The sequence below is a fragment of the Marmota flaviventris genome, chromosome 7, assembly GCF_047511675.1.
Source record: "Marmota flaviventris isolate mMarFla1 chromosome 7, mMarFla1.hap1, whole genome shotgun sequence".
NCBI lineage: Eukaryota > Metazoa > Chordata > Mammalia > Rodentia > Sciuridae > Marmota > Marmota flaviventris.
This window is the reverse complement of record NC_092504.1, coordinates 113151496-113173224: the sequence shown is the minus strand read 5'-3', so window position 1 is coordinate 113173224 and position 21729 is coordinate 113151496. Positions and strand designations below refer to the sequence as shown.

The 21729-nt window shown below is 33.5% G+C and overlaps 1 protein-coding gene across 3 annotated transcripts in view; it reads left to right on the top strand.

Annotated features, from left to right (window-relative positions):
- The window catches only part of Gria2 (glutamate ionotropic receptor AMPA type subunit 2), a 140811-nt gene that overhangs the window by 113383 nt on the left and 5699 nt on the right, over nucleotides 1-21729 (top strand). For all 3 annotated transcript variants that reach the window (XM_027926604.2, XM_027926605.2, XM_027926602.2), the window contains exons 10-12: nucleotides 1322-1528; nucleotides 2014-2384; nucleotides 7019-7217. In XM_027926604.2, coding sequence (XP_027782405.1) covers nucleotides 1322-1528; nucleotides 2014-2384; nucleotides 7019-7217 — 777 coding nt within the window. The remainder of the gene's footprint in view (nucleotides 1-1321; nucleotides 1529-2013; nucleotides 2385-7018; nucleotides 7218-21729) is intronic.

Genomic DNA, 21729 nt, shown 5'->3' with positions numbered 1-21729 from the left:
ATTTGTACACAGTGGTTGGTTCATGCACAGTATAAAATAAATGCATATTTAATAAATGAGGAAAAATTGAATTGAATCTTGAATGATCTGGGTTCTGAATAGATGAAAGGGAAATGTGGATCATGATGACAAGCTATTGGTGAAGTTGAGAAAATGGAGTTCATTATAGAACATGATTTTGTGACAAACATTTGTGTTTTATTTCACTTTAACACTGATGTAATAGGTTTGTGGGATTCCTTATCCCAGTAATAAGAGATGCAAATACAGAAAGGCTAATAAGATATTTGAGTAAAAACCTCAGTAGAAGTTTGGAAGTCTCTTACTCAGTAAAGGTGAGTTAGACATTTGAGGATTCTCACCTTCATCATGTCATTGAGAATAGCTATTGCATTGAGACCTCAAATATCTTTGGTGACTCTTCCATTGAAGAACATTAGATGATGCGGAATCATTTTTCCATGCTTCCTCTGAAGTTCGGAGCAGGGAGCTACTCTCCAGATATCCTTGCGCCATCATCTTAGGATTTTATATCTCATAGCAGAAGTGAGATCTGAAACCTGAAGGCGTAGAATCAGCATGTTACCATGGTTGTGAGTCTTTGAATCTGTGTATCGAAGGATACACCGATGGATCTGATTTCCATATGAGAACTCCTTGGGGCAGCAAGGACACAAGACTTTGGGTGGATGCTGTTCTTGTGGTCAGTGCAAATTTAGCCAAGAGCAAGAGTGTGGTAGATCCAGAGTTGAATAATATAGATGTTGAGCGGCATTTTCCTCTCTCAGCTCTAGATATTATAAACAGAAGGGGACATGCTAACATTTTGTGATATAGAGTACTTTGTTAATTCTAATATGGTTAGGTAAAAGATTTTTTTTCCCTTCCTCCCTCTCTCCCTCCCTTTCTTCCTTCCTTCCCCTCCCTGCTCTGTCTTTTTCTGGTACCAAGGATTGTATCCATGGTTGCTCTACCACTGAGTTACATCCCTGTCCTTTTTTTTTGAGACAGGGTCTCATTAAGTTGCTGAGGCTGGCTTCTACCTTGTGATCTTCTTGCTTCAGCCTCCCATCATGAGTTCCTGAAATTATGGGCATGTGCCATGGGTACAAGTAATCTTAATGAAATATAATGACAGGTATTTGAGGACCTTTGTTCCAGAAACATTATGATTCTCTTTTCCCCACTAATGTTGTACACCATATATGTTCTACATTATCTTTGGAAAACAGGTTATTATTAAACATGGAAGTATGATTCAAAGAGAGTACATTATTAACTTAGCCATTTTAATCAGCTAAAGTGTGGTCTTTCTATATAGGAATCTCCGTATGTTATGATGAAGAAAAATCATGAAATGCTTGAAGGCAATGAACGCTATGAGGGCTATTGTGTCGACTTGGCTGCAGAAATTGCAAAACATTGTGGGTTCAAGTACAAGTTGACCATTGTTGGGGATGGCAAGTATGGGGCCAGGGATGCAGACACGAAAATTTGGAATGGGATGGTTGGAGAACTTGTATATGGGGTAAGTATGGCTCTCCTTATAAAGCTATTTAATTTGAATTGTTGCGACGGAAATGCCTCCCCTCCCTTCCAAGTGTCTGTATCTGAGATTGCTGGTGTCCCACATTACTCTAGAGATATGATCTTATTTCCTTGTGGACATGTGAATGATTGAGACTGAATCCAGAAGTAAACATGCAGATAGCTGCTGTAGGCATGCCATCTGTCTTGAAGTGTATGGGCCATATGTATTATAAAGGTTGCAAAGATATAGATACAGTATAGATGTATAATTATGGTCAAGACAGATGGGTATCCTATTTATTTATGGAGAGGGAAGATGTTTGGCCAACAAATTGCTTTCCTGTTTATTCTTTACTGGCATTTTCCTGGGAAATAATTGTTACCACTTTTCTATTCCTTTCCTTCCCCTTCCATCCAATCATGTAACCATGATTTGTTTTTGACTGCAATTCCAGTTCCTCCTCTCCTTTGTTTCCCTTACAGAAAGCGGATATTGCAATTGCTCCATTAACTATTACCCTTGTGAGAGAAGAGGTGATCGACTTCTCAAAGCCCTTCATGAGCCTGGGAATATCTATCATGATCAAGAAGCCTCAGAAGTCCAAACCAGGAGTGTTTTCATTTCTTGATCCTTTAGCCTATGAGATCTGGATGTGCATTGTTTTTGCCTACATTGGGGTCAGTGTAGTTTTATTCCTGGTCAGCAGATTTAGTCCCTACGAGTGGCACACTGAGGAATTTGAAGATGGAAGAGAAACACAAACTAGTGAATCAACTAATGAATTTGGGATTTTTAATAGTCTCTGGTTTTCCTTGGGTGCCTTTATGCAGCAAGGATGCGATATTTCGCCAAGGTTGGTTACTCACCTGCTTCAACTTTGTGCATTTTAGGTCTCCAGTGCATATTCATGGTGTTTATGAATTCACTCTAAAGAAGTTACCAGCTGCCGACTGCTTGTCCAAGCAAATTAAGACTTTGAAGGACAAACTTTGACCATCGGCGTAAGCCTGTGAAATATTTGAACAATGTTCTTTGAATGTTGATCAGGTATTTCCCTGGTGAAATTATACACACCATGGAGAGGCTATAAAATGCATAAGGTTTCTATCATTCCATGCCTTCTTGGAGGGGTACCGTGTTTTTGCTGCATATTCTCATTTTACAGTCATCTGTGTATTGATTCACAGACCTGTATATGGGAAAATGGGCAATTTAATTTATTAACAACAACAACAACAACAAAACTTGTTGGAAAAAATTTGTTCACACACATCCCATTTCTTTTATTTTCCTAACATTGGCTCATGGAAATGCTGTAAAAAAGACATTATACAAGTTTTCTTTTTCTTTCTTTTTTTTTTTTTTTGAGGTTTGCTGGCTGGATTAAAAAGATGATAACAGTTTCTGAGTATCTGGAAATACATAGAATACGTAGAGAGGACTAATTATTCACTAAAAAGCTTGTGTCATGTTGAATGGTAGTACATACACACCATGCAATAAACTCCTTCTCTAGTATCATTAGGATGTGTTAATCCCTATACTGGAATGCCTAATTATAGTAAATCTGTCACAAAGCATCAATTACTTTTACCTTATATATGTGAGTGAGAATGATAACAATATGTGGCTCTTCAGAGGAATAAATCATGTTTTCTCTAGTGTGTTAACTTTAGCATTGAAAGCCAAATGGCTCACAGTCTACTGGAACATTTTTTTTTCGGGCTGGATTACCCTTCTTTGATTCTAAGGGATGCCTTATGTAGTGAAGGACGTGAATTTTCTGATATTAATTCATTAAGTTGTTGTATTTTGAGCACTTTCCTAAATTATCAGTCATTAATTTTAAAAACTATATGAAAAGCTCAAAACTATATACCTTTTATGATTTTTCAGCATGTTTCACAACACAAGGTAAGGAAAATATGCCATGTGGGCAGAAATTATCAATGATTTACTTCTCTGATAAGAATTCTGGTGGTAGTGATTTTTTAAAAAAATAATATTTTTTTACAAATATATATCTAAAAAAGCTTAGGTCTCTCATATTCCCTGGGGCTTTTCTGCCAAACTGCATAGAATTAGAAATAATGCCAATGATATTTGCATGGCATGACATGTATACATGTGGAGGGACTATATGTATATCTTTAGTATATGTTTCATCTCTAGCAGAACATAGAAGATTCACAGCTTCATCTCTATATTTAGTTTATCTGATTGAAGTTAAAGGTACAAAGAGAAGGTCCTAATAATGAGGGAAAGGGGATCATATTAAGGTCTCAGGGAACACTCTGGTCCATAAAATACTAAATAAATGACTTACCTTTGATAAGAAGGCCACTGAAGTACGATACCCTGATTTGAGATGTAAGGCAATTATCCTGGAGTGATATAAATTATGCTCTGTTTTTTTTTTTTTGGATGTGTAGGAGAAGTGTATGGGGTGCATCATGAAGTAGAATGCATTGTCTGAGTTCTCATGAATGGGTCTTTAGTTCTGTTTGCCCTACTCATCTTCAATCCTGTCATGTGTCCTGAGCTTGTATGAATGGAAACCCTATTTGCACATAGTGTCTGGGGCACAAGACACATTTAACAGTGTTTGACATTGCAGGATCCTTCACTACATATAGATGACTTCTCGTTTTTATTATGCCTGCCTCCAAATAGGTTTTTTTCCCTGATTTTTAAATTTCATTCGTAAGTCATGACTCATACAATTTCATACAGAGAAATTTCACAAAGAAATCTTTATTTCTTAGTAAGACACACAGATTTTAGCTAGCATGCTTTTTTTTTCAATTTTCATGATTTATTTTTCATCAATCATGAAATATATGTGTATACATTTATTTGCATTTAAATATATATATATGTAAAATTTATTTTATTAAAAATTTAAAATGTGAGGCTAGGTATGTGGTATAGTACAGTGCTTGCTGGGCATGAATAAAATTCTGGGTTCTATCCCCAGTATTATAATAAATAAATAAATAAATATTTTAAAAGTACCTATCTTTATTTTTATGTTCTATAGACATTAAAAAGTGAGCATAATATATAGTGTTGAAAATTTTAATGATTTTTTAAAAAGAAGCAAACTGTCATGCTTTAGAATGCAATGATGACTACTCTAGGTCAGAAGAGTAGAGTGGATGATTGACTGTTTTTAGAAAAAGCTTGAAATGCACAGGTGATTTTAAGAAATGCTCTTTAAATATTTTTTTTTTAAAAATTATATTCCTTCCCAATTAAAATATGATGTGGAACTATGTTATTAATGTCTATAGAACACATTTAAATTGTAATCTAGAATGATTGATTAGACTTATTGTTGTGGTCATTGGCCAGAAATTAAATTTATAATATCTTCACTATAAGATACTGTTTTCCAAAGAATAGTTTCTAAAAATGGGAATTATTTTTCTGCTTACTTTGGGTCTTCCTCCCAATGTTTCTAAAGGATTTAATTAAATATAAAAATATGTTATTTTAAAAACAATTATTTAATAGAAATTGAAAGGAAATATAGTGTATGTATATTTGTTTGCTTCTTTATTGCATATGCTGAGAATTAAATTTTTTGTTTTTAATTATAGAAATCATTTTTTTTCTATTTAGAAACATTCATTGATACCTTTAAAACCTTTGAAAGTAAATAACAAATTACTTAAGTATTTTTCACTTCTGAATGACTTGTAAGTCCAATAATATTTTGAACTTATAAATTTTAAACCAATTAAAATATTTAATCTCATTGAATCTGGTTTAAACACTGAAATAGAAATCAACTGGTGATATTTACTTTTTCAAAGAAAAAAAATGATTTATAAAAATTATTCCTAAACATTTAATTTAGCATGTGGTGGGTACAGTGGGTAGAGTCAAAACCAATTAGCCAGTGATCAGCTTTTCTTTGAAGAGATTAAGTTTTCAGGCACTGAATCTGCCACCTTAAATACAGGCTACCTATTGTGTAGTTTATTCCTCCCATGTCATAGGGTAAATAGTGAACATTCTGAGAGTAGTTGTGTCTGCCTGAAGAATTTTCCAACAATAAGTCTTAATATCCTTTTCATAAGTGAGAATGATGTAACTTTTTCTATGCTATCATATTTGTTTAATTCTTTGCATCTCATAGAGATTTTGTGGTAAAAGCACTTATATTATTTTTGTTTTCCATTGCTATTTCTCTCTCATTTTAATCAACAGGAGTTTTCATCTAAAAAACAAAGGCAGGGACAAACTAATTTGAAAAGAAAAAAATTTTTTTTTTCACTGAATGGTGTATTCTACCAATATAACCCAACAATTTGATATAGTATCTGTTTTACTAAGAGCTGCATTTTTAAATATTGATTGTCGAGAACCTTAAGGCCATAAAGTGCCAAATATTTGTGATTAAATTTTTAGAATTGTATCCTCTTCACTTTTGCAAGTCTGATTGACTTCACTCTCATAACTTTTGACAAAGCAGAGTTACTGAGAACAGGAAAAATATTTAGTTTATTGGTTTGTTAATATTCCTCAAATTCTTTAATTATGTGTAGAATATCATATCACCATATAGTGAAATAATACGGTGGATTTCTTTTTATATATCGACATATTTATATTTATCTAGTTCAAATTTTAAAGTAAATTAATGGGAATCTATTAAGCTTTTAAAAAGTATTGTATGTAAGAATTTATAGTCATAGAAATATTGCTATTTTGTTATATTTCACACTGGGAGTTTATTTGACAAACTTTTAAACATCTAATTTGTTTTCTTTTAGTTTTCTTTTTTCTTAAGCAGGAGACAGACAGGAACAGGGCAGTCCATACCGTGAAGGCATCTGATTTTTATTCTTTGAGATTTATGTTTTGTGTCATATCTTTGTTTATGGTATTATTTTTTTCCATTTTCTCTTTTATGCTGTATCAAATACCTATATTTTTGCATACATAAAACATGATTAAATTTTGGGCCTTTTTGAGGGATTGGAGCATCACTGGTGCATTCAAGGGAGGGATTTTTTCATTGTTTAATGTGACATCCACGGTGCATACTCTCATTTTTAAAAATAATTCAGTTTTGTTTGTAAACATTGTTATGAGTTTTGCTGATCTTCTAAGATTCTCTTCTTCATGTTTATTTATGTCATGAGTATATAATGAACTATGATATTTAATGAATTGTTTGTACCTTTCTTAAAATTGCTTCATTATGGAATTTCATACCATGAACTATTTGGGCATTATAACTTTGAGAATCCCAGCATTTTCAAGTTTTGTCCTCTGGGTATGTTATCAGATTTAGTCAATCTATATTCTTTGCCCAAAATATTTAGTAATTTTTAAATTCAGTAACTAGTAGAAATATGGAAAAGTATAAAATGAAATATTCCTGTATAAGTCAATATTTGCATATTACTGCTAACATGTTTTTTTTAATTAGGTCATTCATTTCACTTTACAAATCCATTTCATACTTGTTATTAGATCCCTCTCTGGGCGCATTGTTGGAGGTGTGTGGTGGTTCTTTACCCTGATCATAATCTCCTCCTACACGGCTAACTTAGCTGCCTTCCTGACTGTAGAGAGGATGGTGTCTCCCATCGAAAGTGCTGAGGATCTTTCTAAGCAAACAGAAATTGCTTATGGAACATTAGACTCTGGCTCCACGAAAGAGTTTTTCAGGGTAAGAGACACTGCTTTGTGGCTTCTGATTTTGTACCTAAAATTTAACCTCTTTAAATTTTGTCACCTCCTCCCCACTGCCATGATCTATGCCAAGGTGCTATATGAAAATAACCCTGTCTGTCATTCTGTGTTTGCTCTTGAATTTATCTCTATCTCTGACCCTTCCTTGTTCCTTTCCTAGCTTTGTTTCTTTGTTGATTCTTAACCCCTTTGGAGAGAAACCACAATGTTGCAATGAAATTTTAATGTTTTATAAAAATTAATTGTCCTTTTGGAACAAAACTGAAGCAAAATATAGTTAAGTTTAGATGGTTAATGTGTTTTAAACAAGGATATATATCCTTTTATGTTTCATTTTACATAAAACGTGATTGAATCTCTCTTGCATAGTGTATATTTGAAAGACCCTTGTTGAAACCAGATATGCTAATTCTGTGTCAGAAAACAGATTATGTTATTAAGTGAATATTCTGAATTTTCCTTGTAACCGCTTCATGGAGAGGCTAACAAAGGCCCTCTACTTTTAAAATAGGTCACACAATCATAATGTGTCTATTAGATGTAGGTTAATATTATTCTTCCAGTTAGTGGTCCTGTATTTATAGGAAAATATCAGGGCTTCATGCTAGCATAATTTTCTTTCATTTTACTATTATTTACATAAAAGAACTCATCCTGTTGAAATGCTTAAATACAGATGATTAATTTCTGTCACAAACCAATGTATATGATGTGTGATGATCTCACAAGCATCTTTGAATGTATCTGAGTTGTTGTGAGATCATGGCCAATTTATTTCATAATTAGGATTGGGACCCTCAGTTGGCCAAATGCTGAAGCAGCAGATTGTAATTTGCAGGCTATCTCCTCCTGAATTATCCCTGGTGTCTTTTCTAAATAACTTCAGCTGGGCTGAAGATACATAAGATGGAAGGAAAAGTGTGGGGGCAAAAACCACAGATAATAACAGAAAGTTAGAAATTGGGTTCAGTAAGAGTATAAGACCTTAGTACTTTCTTATGTACCTCAATTTAAGTGGAGAAGTATGATCTACCAGCAGATTTTTTGGATTCAATGAGGATCTAAGTATGAATATGGTAATACAAATTTGCTACTAATGACAGTCTGTGATCACTTCTGGATCTACATGTTGGGGTTGGGGTGTGGCTCAACGGTGGAGTGCTTGCCTAACATGCATGAAGTCCTGAGTTCAGTCCCCAGTCCCCATGCCCAAGTCTTCAAAGACAAATAGCTGCAATGATATTGGACCTACATGCAATATAGGTATGCATACTTTCAATATAACAGTGCTCTAATTTCATCGTAACAATACATTAATTAAAGTAAATTAGAATATTGAATGTTTCTTCATTAGAAATATATGTCATACATAACATGATTTGCTTTTATCTTATCTGAAAAAATGAGAAACTCTTCGAGGTAAATGAGATCTGTGAATGATACAGGAACCTGACCTGGTTTACTGAGTGATACTTTTGTTGAAAAATTATGTGTATTGTTTATAGATGCTCTCTTGCATTTGAGTAGGCATCTGTTGAGAGAGGTACTTATCACCTTGTGTGGAAACAGTGGTACCGACTACTTTCGACCACTATCCATCCTCATGACAGAGCTTTTCAGTGTATCTTAACTCAGTCCATCAGAGAAACATGCCTTAATCAGTAAGATGCCAGGATTTCATGCTCGATGTTCTCAAATTCTCTAGTAGACAAGAAGAGAAAGCTAGAGAACTCAGAACAAAGAAATTTGCTACTATTCTTTTTCAGCACACAAATCCTTGGAGACTGAATTTGCAATATGCAGTTGTGGAATTTTCATAAGGTCATAGTGTTTACCTTTCCTACAGTAATAGAGAAATCATGGGGGATATTTAGGAAAACTGACTACTTCTATTGACATAGGTTCCCAAAGCAGTTTCCCACACTCCATTGCTTTGAAGCCTCACAATATTTCTGTCTGAAAGTTGCTATGATTTGGATGGTTTAAGTTGCCTCCAAAAGATTCATGTGCTAGAAGGTTGATCCACAGTCTGAAGATGTTGAAAGGTAGTAGAACCTTTAAGGAAAGGACCTAGCAGAAGATGATTAGGTCATTTGTGGCACAGTCTTTGGAAGGAATTAATGTATATCTCATGGGATTCTGGTTAGTTTTTGTGATAGTGGATTGTTATAATGTGAGGCTATCCCGTGCACTTGGTCTCTTTTGCATGTGACCATTTTTATTCCCTTCTCACCACCATGTTGGGTCACAGCTAAGTAGGCTGTCCCCAGAGACCAGACAGATGGTGCTTCCCAGTCTTGGACTTTCAACTTCCAAAACTCTGAACTTATTAACAATTTTGTTCAAAATAAAAATCCAACCTCAGGTAACTTGTGATAGCAACAGAAAACAGGGCAATGATTTTTGTTGGAATTTGATGCATTTTTAAACTGAAACTAATTTGAGGGACTTGACAAATTCAGGCAGCTAGTAAATATGCTGAGATATTTTACTACTAATCTGAATTCTTTACTTGCACTCTTTTTCCTTGTAAGGCAAGATATCTGAATTTATTTCACCGCTCCCTTGGTCTGTTCTTGGTCACATCCATGCTTGCTTATGTAATGCTAGAGTGTCAGTAATGACTGAAATGCAAGCAGATACCCACAGTTCCTCTCAGCATAGCTCCAAAAGAACTGGTGATAAAATGACCTGGGCTAAGTCTCAATGCATATAACATTATAGCCAGCTTCTTCTTATCTAAAGAAAGAAGAATGTGAGCTCAAAAATACTCATAAGCCACATTATTTATTGTGTTTGTGTCAGTAAGCAAAAGTTATATAGCAGCACATATTAATAGAATAAGGCTTCATCATATTATTTTGTTGAAATATATGACATGGTTGAGATTTGAAAAAATATGTATACAAAAGACTTATTTCTCTAAGGGGGATTAAATAAAAAAGTGTTCATAGTTTGTAAATAATTTTGAAAAACTTTTCTTTCTATATTAATATTTCATATTTGGGTGTTATGATGATAATAGGAAAATCTTATTTTTGTTTCTGACACCCCAAATATTGACTGTGGTACTATGGTTTTCCGGCAGCATCCATCAATATTTCCTTTTGAGCACATACTTACTATTCACAGACTGTCATGTACAGTGTATTAAACAAGATGAAGACAATTTGGAGACATTTTGGAAACAAAAATATTTGATATTCATTGGTATTTTTTTTAATCCTAAGGTATACTGCAGTTTTTTAGCTGTAGTATGGTTGAATTTCTAAGTATCTGGGAGAAAAAGTTGCAAAGGAAATTGTATTCCAAAAATTCATATTCATCATATATCTTTCTCAATTGTTCTTTGGCTCTAGGGACTTTGGAGTCTCTGTAAGGTACATTCAGAAGAGGGTGAATGCTGACAGATTGATTGCGGTAGTGACCAGCCTCCAAGGAAAGAGGGTGTAGATGAAGTGAGCTGAAGACAGACTGAAGACATGTACTCTACACTTTGTTCTTTGGCTGTCTGTGGTACTTACTCTCAGACCCACAACCCAAGAAAATAACTAATTACATGTAGAAGAAGAAACTTTTGACAAAAAATTGTACAAGAAGAAATTTTTTAGGGGTGGTACAAAGGATAAACCCAGGGGCACTCTACCACTGATCTATATCCTAACCTTTTTAAAAAAAATTTAATTTTTTTTTAAGTTTTGATGAATTAAGTTGCTGAGGCTGACCTTGAAATTGTGATCCTCTTGCCTTATTATCCCAGATCCAAATTTCTGAGATTATAGGAGTGTGCCCACATACTTGGTATCATCGGCTAATCTTCAAAGCTCTAACATTTATCTTATTCTTCCTAATATGACTTATTTTGATTTTGTTGATAGGTTTCTTCCTTTGTATCCTCTTTTACAATTTTATGTTTTATGGATTATTAGTTATATTACTATTTAAAGGTCTATTGCTGTGTTTATTATATCAACCATGTTTTTTTTTTTTTTTTTTAATCTAAGCAAGAGCTTTGGATTAGTTAGCATTGGAGAAACTGGTCAGAGCACCTAGGTCATTGTCTAAATTTTAAATAACTAACTCAAGAATGAAAAACAACTTATGAACATTTAGAAGTTCATGTACATTTTAAAAATCAAATTCAGAATTCTGAGCTCTTAGTCTATTATCTCAACATTAATGAATGATTTCATGAAATATTTGTTGAAATGAAAGCACCTTATATGCAATTATGAGATGAATATTTTGTAGTTTATAGGGACCTTTTTCATACAAAAGTGATGTTAGTTGTTCAAGTGAAAGCCTAAACTACTTTCAGATTTTAGGTTGTATTAATATTACTTTAATGAAATCAGTGTAATAGTTTTACAAGTTCAGTTGAAGTTGCAAATTTTCTAATTTAACATATATTTTTCTTCAATGACAATCTTTCAATTAATAAAACATTTATTTAAACATTGATAAAACATTTATTTTGTTTGGCTGGAAGGAGAAAGTAAATGGAGGGCAACTACCAAGATAAGTGAGGAAAGTAAATTGGCAACTTCATGTTCTGCAGTTTTCTGCTTATACAACCCATGCACATTACTTATACAGAGTGAATGATAACACCTGAATCATTTTGGAGTTGCTGATCATTCTAATTATAGTGCCACTGTAGCCCACCTATAATTAAGAAAGAATTAGGCTTTCAATTAGAAACTACTATTTTTAGAATTTCACATTTTGATAATTTCTTCTCTCAATAAAATAGGACAGATCTTCAATTATGTGATTGTGTTGTAGATAATGATTTTATAGAACCTATATGCATTATGTTCCCATGAAACTTAAGTTTTTAGGACAGAAAATGACTTTTGTATATAAACCTATCATTGGCCTGTTAATTCATCAATCCATGTGACACTATGATTAACTTGCAGATTGGAACCTGCCTCCTCATCCCTGTCCTAAATCTTCACACTGCAACCTCTGGTTCTCTTATCTGTAAAGATGAGGGACATGGTGCACTGTCTACAAAATAGATCTACTTTAATCATTTCAATTTGATAAAGAAAAGACTCTAAACCATTGCCAAAATAAAGGTGTTTCCCTGCTCACTTAATGGAACCAATCATTCCCATTTGCAAAGGATAAATTTAGTCGAATTAAATCCATTAAAGTAGGCTATTGTTACCCAGCATCAGTCTTTTTGCAGAGTTTTGAAATAGTATTAATGATAGACAACTAGTAACAAGGCAACTGTTCCTTATTTAAGTGAAAAGATTAGTTTGAAACTCTCATATATATATACACACATACACATAATATATGCATATATGATTACCAGAGAATGATAACAATTAGGAGTTTCCTTTTAAGAGGCAGCAATCTTTTCTTCTTACTTCATCTGTGGCATAATATACACTAATTTATATTTCCACATAAATACAAATTGAAATACATTTATAGGTAAAAATGTTCTAGCCATTATAGCAGTTCCCCTGTAGAACTATATTGTTATAATTTTCCAGTTACTGTTTTCATTTAGCAACAATACATGATTGTTTCTTCATCAATATGATGTACAGAACAGATATCACTAATTTGGGGTTATTTTCCATGTTATTTTATTTCTTCTGGGTACTGCTAATTATTACTCTGCCACAGTATTGCCCATTTATGTGCAAGCAGGAATATGGAGGTCTAGCTTTTTGCATATCAGTACACATATATATTCCATCTTTCAAATTTTTTAGAAATGAAGTGAGTATAGCTATATGTATATTCCCATATATGTGGAAAGTTACTTGTATCAGAATATATGTTTTACAGATTTTCACAAGTGCTTAAATAGTTAAATAGTTTCTAAATTAGTAGGCATTAGATACATGCTGAATATAAGAACATAAGCAATAAATAGTGCTGTGCATATAAGTCAGCTCATGCATGGTTAGTCATATCTATTACCAATTTCTCCTCCTTGGTTTTTCTGTGGACTTTATTATAGCAGAACAATCTGCACAGCTGACAACTCTCATGCCCAAGCCTTCTTTAAATGATCCAGTACAAGTTGAATCATTTCCTTTCTGGTTGGCAGTTTTTCTTTTTCTGACATTTTAATTTTTCTCACAATTCCACAGAACATCTGAGAAAGCACTGAGTTTGTGAAGACTTTAAGGACACAATCAGTCTAAGCTGCCTGGAAAGAGCCTCTGTCCTCTGTCTCAATTCAGCTGGCTCTAGCTAGGTGAACCGTGCAGGAAAGATCAAAATTTTAGATGACTTTGCCATTGTTTCCTTTAAAAAGTATTGCTCCCTTTCAGGTCCGTGCAGTTCATGTAGTGGTCCTCAAATTTCATAGGACTGGACAACTAAAGACATGTAGACAACGCCAGAGAGATCATTTGTTTTCAGTGGCCCAAGTACTAAGAAAGGGAAACGTCTTGTCTATTTCTTGAATTATGACTGTCGTGCACAGTGATAGCTTCTTCCAGGGTGAAGGGGTTCTTTTAGTGACTTTCATCCCACAGCTATTCTCTGCAAAGGTCTGTGCTCTCTACCCATCCAACTGGGTCATTGAGGAAACCACCTTAAGTTCTACTGGCTTAACACTTAGATCAGATCAGGTTACAGGAACGTTATTGTTCCAACAAAAAGAAAGCATTCCTTTTCACACCAACTGCAGATCATGAGGACAATTAATATAGCTGGAAAAGTTAACACAGTACAGAAATAATTTGGGACTAAATCTTTCATTTAAAAACCCTTTAAAAATTCCCATTTGGATGCTTTGCAGTGAAGATGAATTTAAGAATAAAGAGTACAGATACTCCAGATGACTTAGTGTTCAATTCACTTTATGGTTGTAAGGAAAATAATCATCTGAATTTTCCACACTAGGTGTGAAAATAAACATAGTAATAATTAGCTGGAGAGCTTTGTGCAGAGAGAATAGAATCATGCTATTAGAATCAAATATCAACTAAATATAAATATTGTTGATAAAATTTTCAGAATTCTTTAACTGACTTTTGATATTTTAAAAAAGGCATTTCCAGCCATGTGATTTTGCTAGCATATTATAAATATAAATATGAAATTACTCTTTTGAATTTTATATATATATAATTTTTATTATTATTATTTTTAATGGAAGTTCATTCTTAAAATGGCAGAAAGAATGTGGACTTGAGCTAAAGTAATTAAAGTATGGAAGACAATGTTTAATAATAAAACATCTTTGATCATTTTATCAGAAAGGTTTAGATTAGTGTCCTTAAACCTCTATTTCAAGCAAGCATGAATCAAACATTAGCTTTTTTGGAGGCCAAGGCAGGAGGATCTCAAATTTGAGGCCAGCCTGTGCAATTTAGTGAAATTATCTCAAATCAAAATAAAAAGGATTGGAGATGTAGCTCAGAGGTAGAACACTCCTAGATTCAATCCTGAGTACTAAACACTTTAACAAACATTTATTTGGGGACACAGATACCGTTTCTGCATATGCATTAATAACGTGAGAGTCAAGGGTAAGAAATGTAGAATATGCTAATACCAGTTTTGAGATCAGGAACAGGTCCTTGTTCCCAGTGATGATTAAACACCTGAACACACTGAGGCAAGCATAGGAAGCAAGTTTTATTTAAGAATGGAACAGACACAAGACTTCTCTGAAGAGAAGGGGCCCCAGAGCTGGGTATCCATGGGACGGGTGCATCTTCCTAATTTATAGACCTAAGACCCCTGTTTTAATTATTGTCTCTCTTTCTTCCCCATAAAGGTAACCAAGGGCAGGCTCGGGAGGTTTTTGGCAACCCACAGTGCAGAGAAATACAGTCACAGAAGTTAACCATTAGTAGTCCACTATTTTCTCTTTGATAACCAGTCTTCATCTTCTCTCAACCCCCATCATTCATTACCTGATTACCTTTAACCCTGCCTTAGTTTGCTGAGAAATGTGACATATCCTGTCCACTTAGGCCAGGTGGGGGGTGCAGGCAAGTTGGTTTTTTGGCAAAAAAAAAAAGCATGTGGGGGTCAGCACAGTAGTCCCATTTTATAGGATTATTCTCTTAACCTCGTGTTCCCCCATTCTCATCTATCTGCCCCTTATGAAATCATCATCTTTGATTTCCTGAAGGAATTCAGACTGATAAACCAAAAGGCCCATTTGTGGCCCATCATGGCCCTACATCATGGCGGGTAGTTTCCTGGTGCTGTCTGATTTTGCAACCATGTGTCTTTTTATGTTATTTCCCCTAAGGTGCAAAGTTTTTGTTTATTTGCTTATTTTAAAATCAAATGGAGTCCTTTTTTATTTTTCCCTTAAATCAAAATTTCTTAAGATTATTTGAAAAAATTTGGCCATTGTATTGGGCTCCTTTCTTTCTTATTTGTAACTGTGGAATATTGAAACACTATTGGAGCCTATTAATGGGATACATAGAGATGCTAAAGTCTTAGGAGGTGGGAATAGAGTGCAGTGCAAATGGTCCAGTAGTGTGTCTGTTTTCTTAAAAAAAAATGTGATGCCCTGAAAATTTGTTCATTTATGCAAAAAAGAATCTCATAGCCTTTTAGGCTAGAACAATTAATCAACACAACCAGGTTTTATTCGTAATTACATCCGCCTTTCAATTATTTAAACACACACACTCATACACTTAAAAGTTGTTGAGGTTGGATCAAAATGCTGCAGAGAAGTTCTTTATGCATCATTTGATCTCTGATAGCCTTGCTATCTTGAAACATAGGGATTCAATTACAAATTAACTCCCAAGTGCTGTTCATATCAGAAATATTGTTGCATTATTGAGTTCACCTTCCAAAGGTGTTCTTGAACGTGCCTTATAAATCTTTTTTTTTTTTTTGGTACAGGGGCTCAAACACTGAGCCACATCCCCAGCCCTATTTTGTATTTTATTTAGAGATAGAGTCTCACTGAGTTGCTTATCACCTCACTTTTGCTGAGGCTGGCTTTGAACTCATGATCCTCCTGCCTCAGCCTCCTGAGCTGCTGGGATTACAGGTGTGTGCTACTGTGCCTGATTGCCATATGAATCTTAACCTACTACTTTTCTTATCCTCAAATTCCATTTTGCTTTAGATTTTATTCTTACAGTTTTTAGAAAGTTCTTTTGAAATTAAAACTAGCCTCCCAAATATTTTCATTCATTGGTCCTCATTCTGACTTACATAATTTTTTGCTTTTCCATTTGACAGATGTCTCAAACATAGGTAGATAAGTATTGTCTCTTTCTTAAATTTTCTCACTCAGAATTCTGAATTCTCTAAATCATTCTTTCAACACGTTTCGAACACTTTATTATGGCTATCCAAACTTGGGGATGTAGGTTTGCTAATGTTATGTTTGCAACTGGAATCTGGAACTAGAGTGTGATCTGGTCTACTTATAGAGGATGTTGGCCTGAGCCTGAAAATTAAAATTTCAGACCAATTTCAACCTGGGTCTTTGTGTTTTTCAGGCATCACAACTTTTGCATGAATACAAAACAAAATAAAACAAAACACTCTGTTGCTAAGGCAAGTATTCTGCAGTCAGTGCAGTCCAGCCATTGACCTTACCCCATCCCTGATCACTTACTTCACTTATACATCCTGCATGGCCCTCAGTGCATTGGCATTTCAAATTCTGTTATCTGACATTTTTGTTAGTTTTCACAACTGTGACAAAAAGACCTGATGAGAACAATTTTAGAGATGGAAAAGTCTATTTGGGTCTCACAGTTCCAGAGGTCTCAGTCCATAGATGGCTGACTTCATTCCTCTGGGCCCAAGTGAGGCAGAACATCATGGTGGAAGGGTGTGGAGAAGGAAAGCAGCTCAGGACATGACAACTGGGAAACAGAGCACTACACTCACCAGAGACAAAATATAAACCCTGAAGGCATCCCTATTTCTTCTAGTTACACCCTCCCTTCCTGTAGTTTCTACCCAGTTAGTCTGTATCAGTGAATTGAAGCAGTGATTAGGTTAAAGCTCTCGTAACTCAATCATTTCACCTCAAAATTTTCTTACATTGTCTGATACATCAGCTGTTGGGGGACACCTTGTATCTAAATTATAACATTTAGACTCTATTATTTTATTTCAAACCTTCAAGTTTATTAGCTTCTATGGTAAATGAGTTGAATTAATAGCTTGCCATACATTTGTGGTTTACTGAAAACCTGGATAATTTAAATATGGATTGTGGTAAGCCTCATGTCTTCCATTCTGTGAATATAAATTGATTGCGGCCAACATGCTGGGTTTTGTATTTATCCTTGTTAAATTTCACTTTGCTTTTTGGCTTATTGTTGCAAGCCCATACAATTTTAATACTGATTCTATCATCTACTATGATAATATTGCAAATTTGAAGTAAAAGGCAAATATTTGGGATATTTGCCTTTTATGTCAGCAACCTAATTGTAAACTAAAATACTGGACAAATGGGACTGGGAATAGATTCAATGGTATGATGACAGCTTTCATTCATATCAGTATTTGCATATTAATAAGTAATAACCAGCAGGGCTCCATCGTGCAAGCCTGTAATCCCAGCAGTTCTGGAGGCTGAGGAAAGAGGATCTTGAGTTCAAAGCCAGCCTCAGCAAAAGGGAGGCACTAAGCAACTCAGTGAGAGCCTATGTTAAAGTAAAATACAAAATAGGGCTGGGGATGTGGCTGTATTGCCGAGTGCCCTGAAATTCAATCTCCCATACCGCCCCCCCCCCCAAAAAAAAGGTAGTAGCCAATGCTTTTGAGTATGTTTTTATTGTAAACCAACAAAATTCTGATAACCCTCATTCTTTAATCCATGAAAATACTATTAGATATATTGTTAAATAGCTTGATGATTAGGGTGTGGTGGCACATGCCTGTAATTCCAGCAGTTTAGGAGGCTGAGGCAGGAGGCTCATGAATTCAAAGCCAGCTTAAAAATTAAGTGAGACCCTAAACAACTGTCTCTAAATATATATATATATATATATATATATATATATATATTTATATAAAGAGTTGGGGATGTTGCTCAGTGGGTAACCACCCCTGGGTTCTATCCCAGGTACAAAAAAAAAAAAAAAAAAAACCTTTGATACCAAACCTATTATCTATTCACAATAAACCTTGAATGGGCTGATTAAGTAACCCTATTAAAGTAAAATATGTAGGAATACAATTGCTCTTTACTTTTCACTAGAAATCCACTTTGTATGCACACATGTGCACATACATGTAGTTAACACATAAGATATAATTAGTAGGATATCCCATTAATGCTATTACTTACCATTTATTAGGGAATGAAAACACATGGAAATATCATTGCATTTTAAATTTTAAAAACATTGTTTCCCAAGGAGAAAATTACCAAAGAATATGACGGTATTAATAATGCATGTATTAATTTAACTATGTATTTATCATATCTGAGAGTAATTTCAGAATGCCAAAAGAGCTCTGAGACTGAGCTTTACTTTTAGTTGATTAAAATGCTGTTGAAAATATAATTTACTCAGGTATCAGTTAGCCTATAAATAAATTATATACAAATATTTAACTGGATTTTTTTCTAAAATTTTATAATATTCTCAAGTGACTTTTTAAGAGAACACTATTTATCTAAGCACTGTGTCTCAGTTTAGTCTGTATGTACATGTTTGAAGATATGGATATCTGGAATTCATTTCTGGTTCTTTTATGAGCTAACAATCTGCTGTTATAGGAAAGAAAATCTTTCTGAGCCTTGTTCCTCAAATAAAGGGCTTGGAATGTAAGATGAGATTTGTAAGTTCTGTTATGTTACCAATCATTTGAAAATCTTAAACTGTTAAAAATATTTATAATTATAGACTTCAATAATTGCCATCTCAATTTTTAAGAAGCTGAGAACTTTTGTCATTTTAGTGTTACAAGCATAGTTTGATATGGACCTCAATATTATTTGAAATTTTTTTATTTGAAAAAATGTTTAATGTAGATTAGTCATATGGAAAAATCCTCATGAAAACAAACATATCAAATCACGCTTCTATAAAATATGTCATAATCCTTTACAAGTAACTTATTTATTAAATTGTAATTTTGAAAAAGAGAAGGAAAAATGTGAGATCCCCTATGAAATGTTCCTAATTACCTAACACGTCTTATATTAATGATTCTAAAAATATTTTCCACTCACTTGATTCTTGACATCATTAAACTGAGAATTTGAATATAAATCTTTTAATACAAAATTATAGTTTTAATATCAAAGTTTAATAGGAGCTAATAAACAAAGGAATGCTTATCTAAGGAAATATTTTAAATATTTTAAAAATGTACTAACGGTTGGGTCTCCCCCTCTATAGTGCCCCTGTTATAGCCCCTCTTCTATCTAAAAGTAATTTATAGCAAAATAAAATTAAATCAAAGAAATCTTAATATTTTAATTTCAATATTACTTTCACATTTTTTACTGTGTATCATGAGTCTTCAGTAGTTCAATGTCTCTTTGAATTAAGCTGAAATAATGTTGACTTTTAAATCTTCATCTTTCAATAGTTTGCTTAGCCTTATGTATTAAACATAAATGGTATTAAAATGTAAAGAACTATAAAATTATTTTTGCAAAACTATAGCAAGACAAATTGTAGCAAGAGAAAAACCTGTGATCTTACTACACAGACATCCATAAAAGTCAGGAAGTAGGGAAGAAAAGAAAAAAGTGTTTAGAGAAGTAAGAGAAGATAAGAGAAAGCATTGGGTTTCCATGAGCTAAAGGAGGACAATGTATGAACGAAATTTGTACAGTGGATCTACATACAGCATAGTTCTTGTAGTGCATGGAAATGTACACAAAGCGTATTACTTTAGGACAATGTGTATGTATGGTACACTTAAAAATGACTAATGTAAATTTGATGTCATATATTTTTTCATAATTAAAAATGTTATGGAGCAGTTAGAAACAACAGCATGAATTCTTTCCGCATTGCATAGTTTCTTTTCCTGAACCCAAACTCAGATTAGAATTACAAATGATAGGAAAATATGCACTTTCTTTAAAAAGTCAGTATGATTTGCATGTGTTCGCTCTTCAACTGTGCTAAAATGTGCTCAAATTTAAACATGATTTAGGAAGGTAGTGAACATCATTGCTGGCTGTTCATCTTCTAAGTCCACACAAAGGGACTAATTGAGACAATTTGATCAGTATTTGATTTGCATTTTTCAGACAATTGCTTAAATTTTCCTGGGTGCTTTTGATGTAGGACATTGAATGCTTGTAACATGAATTGCTGGAATTTGGAACTTTAACAGGAAGCACTGTTTATAATATATTACCTTAGCTGACCACATGGGAATTTTAAAATCTGGAATAAAAATCTTCATTTTTTAAAAGCATATTTGTAAATATGTTCTAAGAAATGAGTGGTTCAGAGGCTGGAGTCTCTATTAAGAATGTGGTCTGATTCTTTTTTTGTTCTTTCAAAAGTAGTTATAAAAGGCTGAGGCTGTAGCTCAGTGGAAAAATGTTTGCCTCGCATGCATGAGTTCCATGGTCACCACCAAATAAAAATATATAAAGATGCTGTGTGTTCATCTACAACTAAAAAATGTTTTTTAAAAAGTAGGTATAAAATACAAATCAACAAATATCTCACTCTAATGAGTGGTGATTACTGACATAACAGTATCAGACTCTATGAACTATGTAGGTGTGCACCTTTGGCTAAGTTTGCTCAAAAGATAGTTCTTGAAGAGATATGGTTATGAAATCATCTCATTAACTTTTAAAAACATTTATTTGTTCTTTTAGTTTTTTAGTTATACATGGCAGTAGAATCTATTTGATATATTTATACAAGCATGTAATGAATATATCTTATTCGAATTAGGAATCCAGGCTTGTGGATATAAATGATGTTGAGATTCACTGTGGTGTATTCATATATGTACATAGAGCTCATTAAAAATAAGTGAACAGTAAACTAACAACTAGGAGACAAATGAATTAACTTATTAGGAAAAAATATTGTAACTTACAAAAATTCTTACTTATGAAAGAAAGCTACTTTTAACCTGATGCATCATTAGCAATGTTCATTGTAAGGTCTTGGATAATTTGTAGAATTTTATTATTCTAAAATTATATCATAAAATCTTGTTCAGTCTAAAAAACATGTCATGCATGTTACAGTATCTGTAAAGTTCTTTCATTAAAAATTGAGTGGTTTATCTTAATAGAACTTGTAGTTCTAGATGAAGTAACAATGCCAGATCTTGTATATTTTTAAATAGTTCAAAACTGGGAAGATAGAAATCAAGAAACTCAGTCAAAACACTATAGCTAGATACATTTTTCTGTATTACATTGTAAAATCTGTTAATTCCTAGAAATAATATATTTGTACTTTGAGAAATATTCTTAAAATTAACTAAAATCTTTTATGAATGAAACAAAATTTCATTGCTAATATTTGGATTTTCTCAAAGGATATTCACATTACAAAGCATTA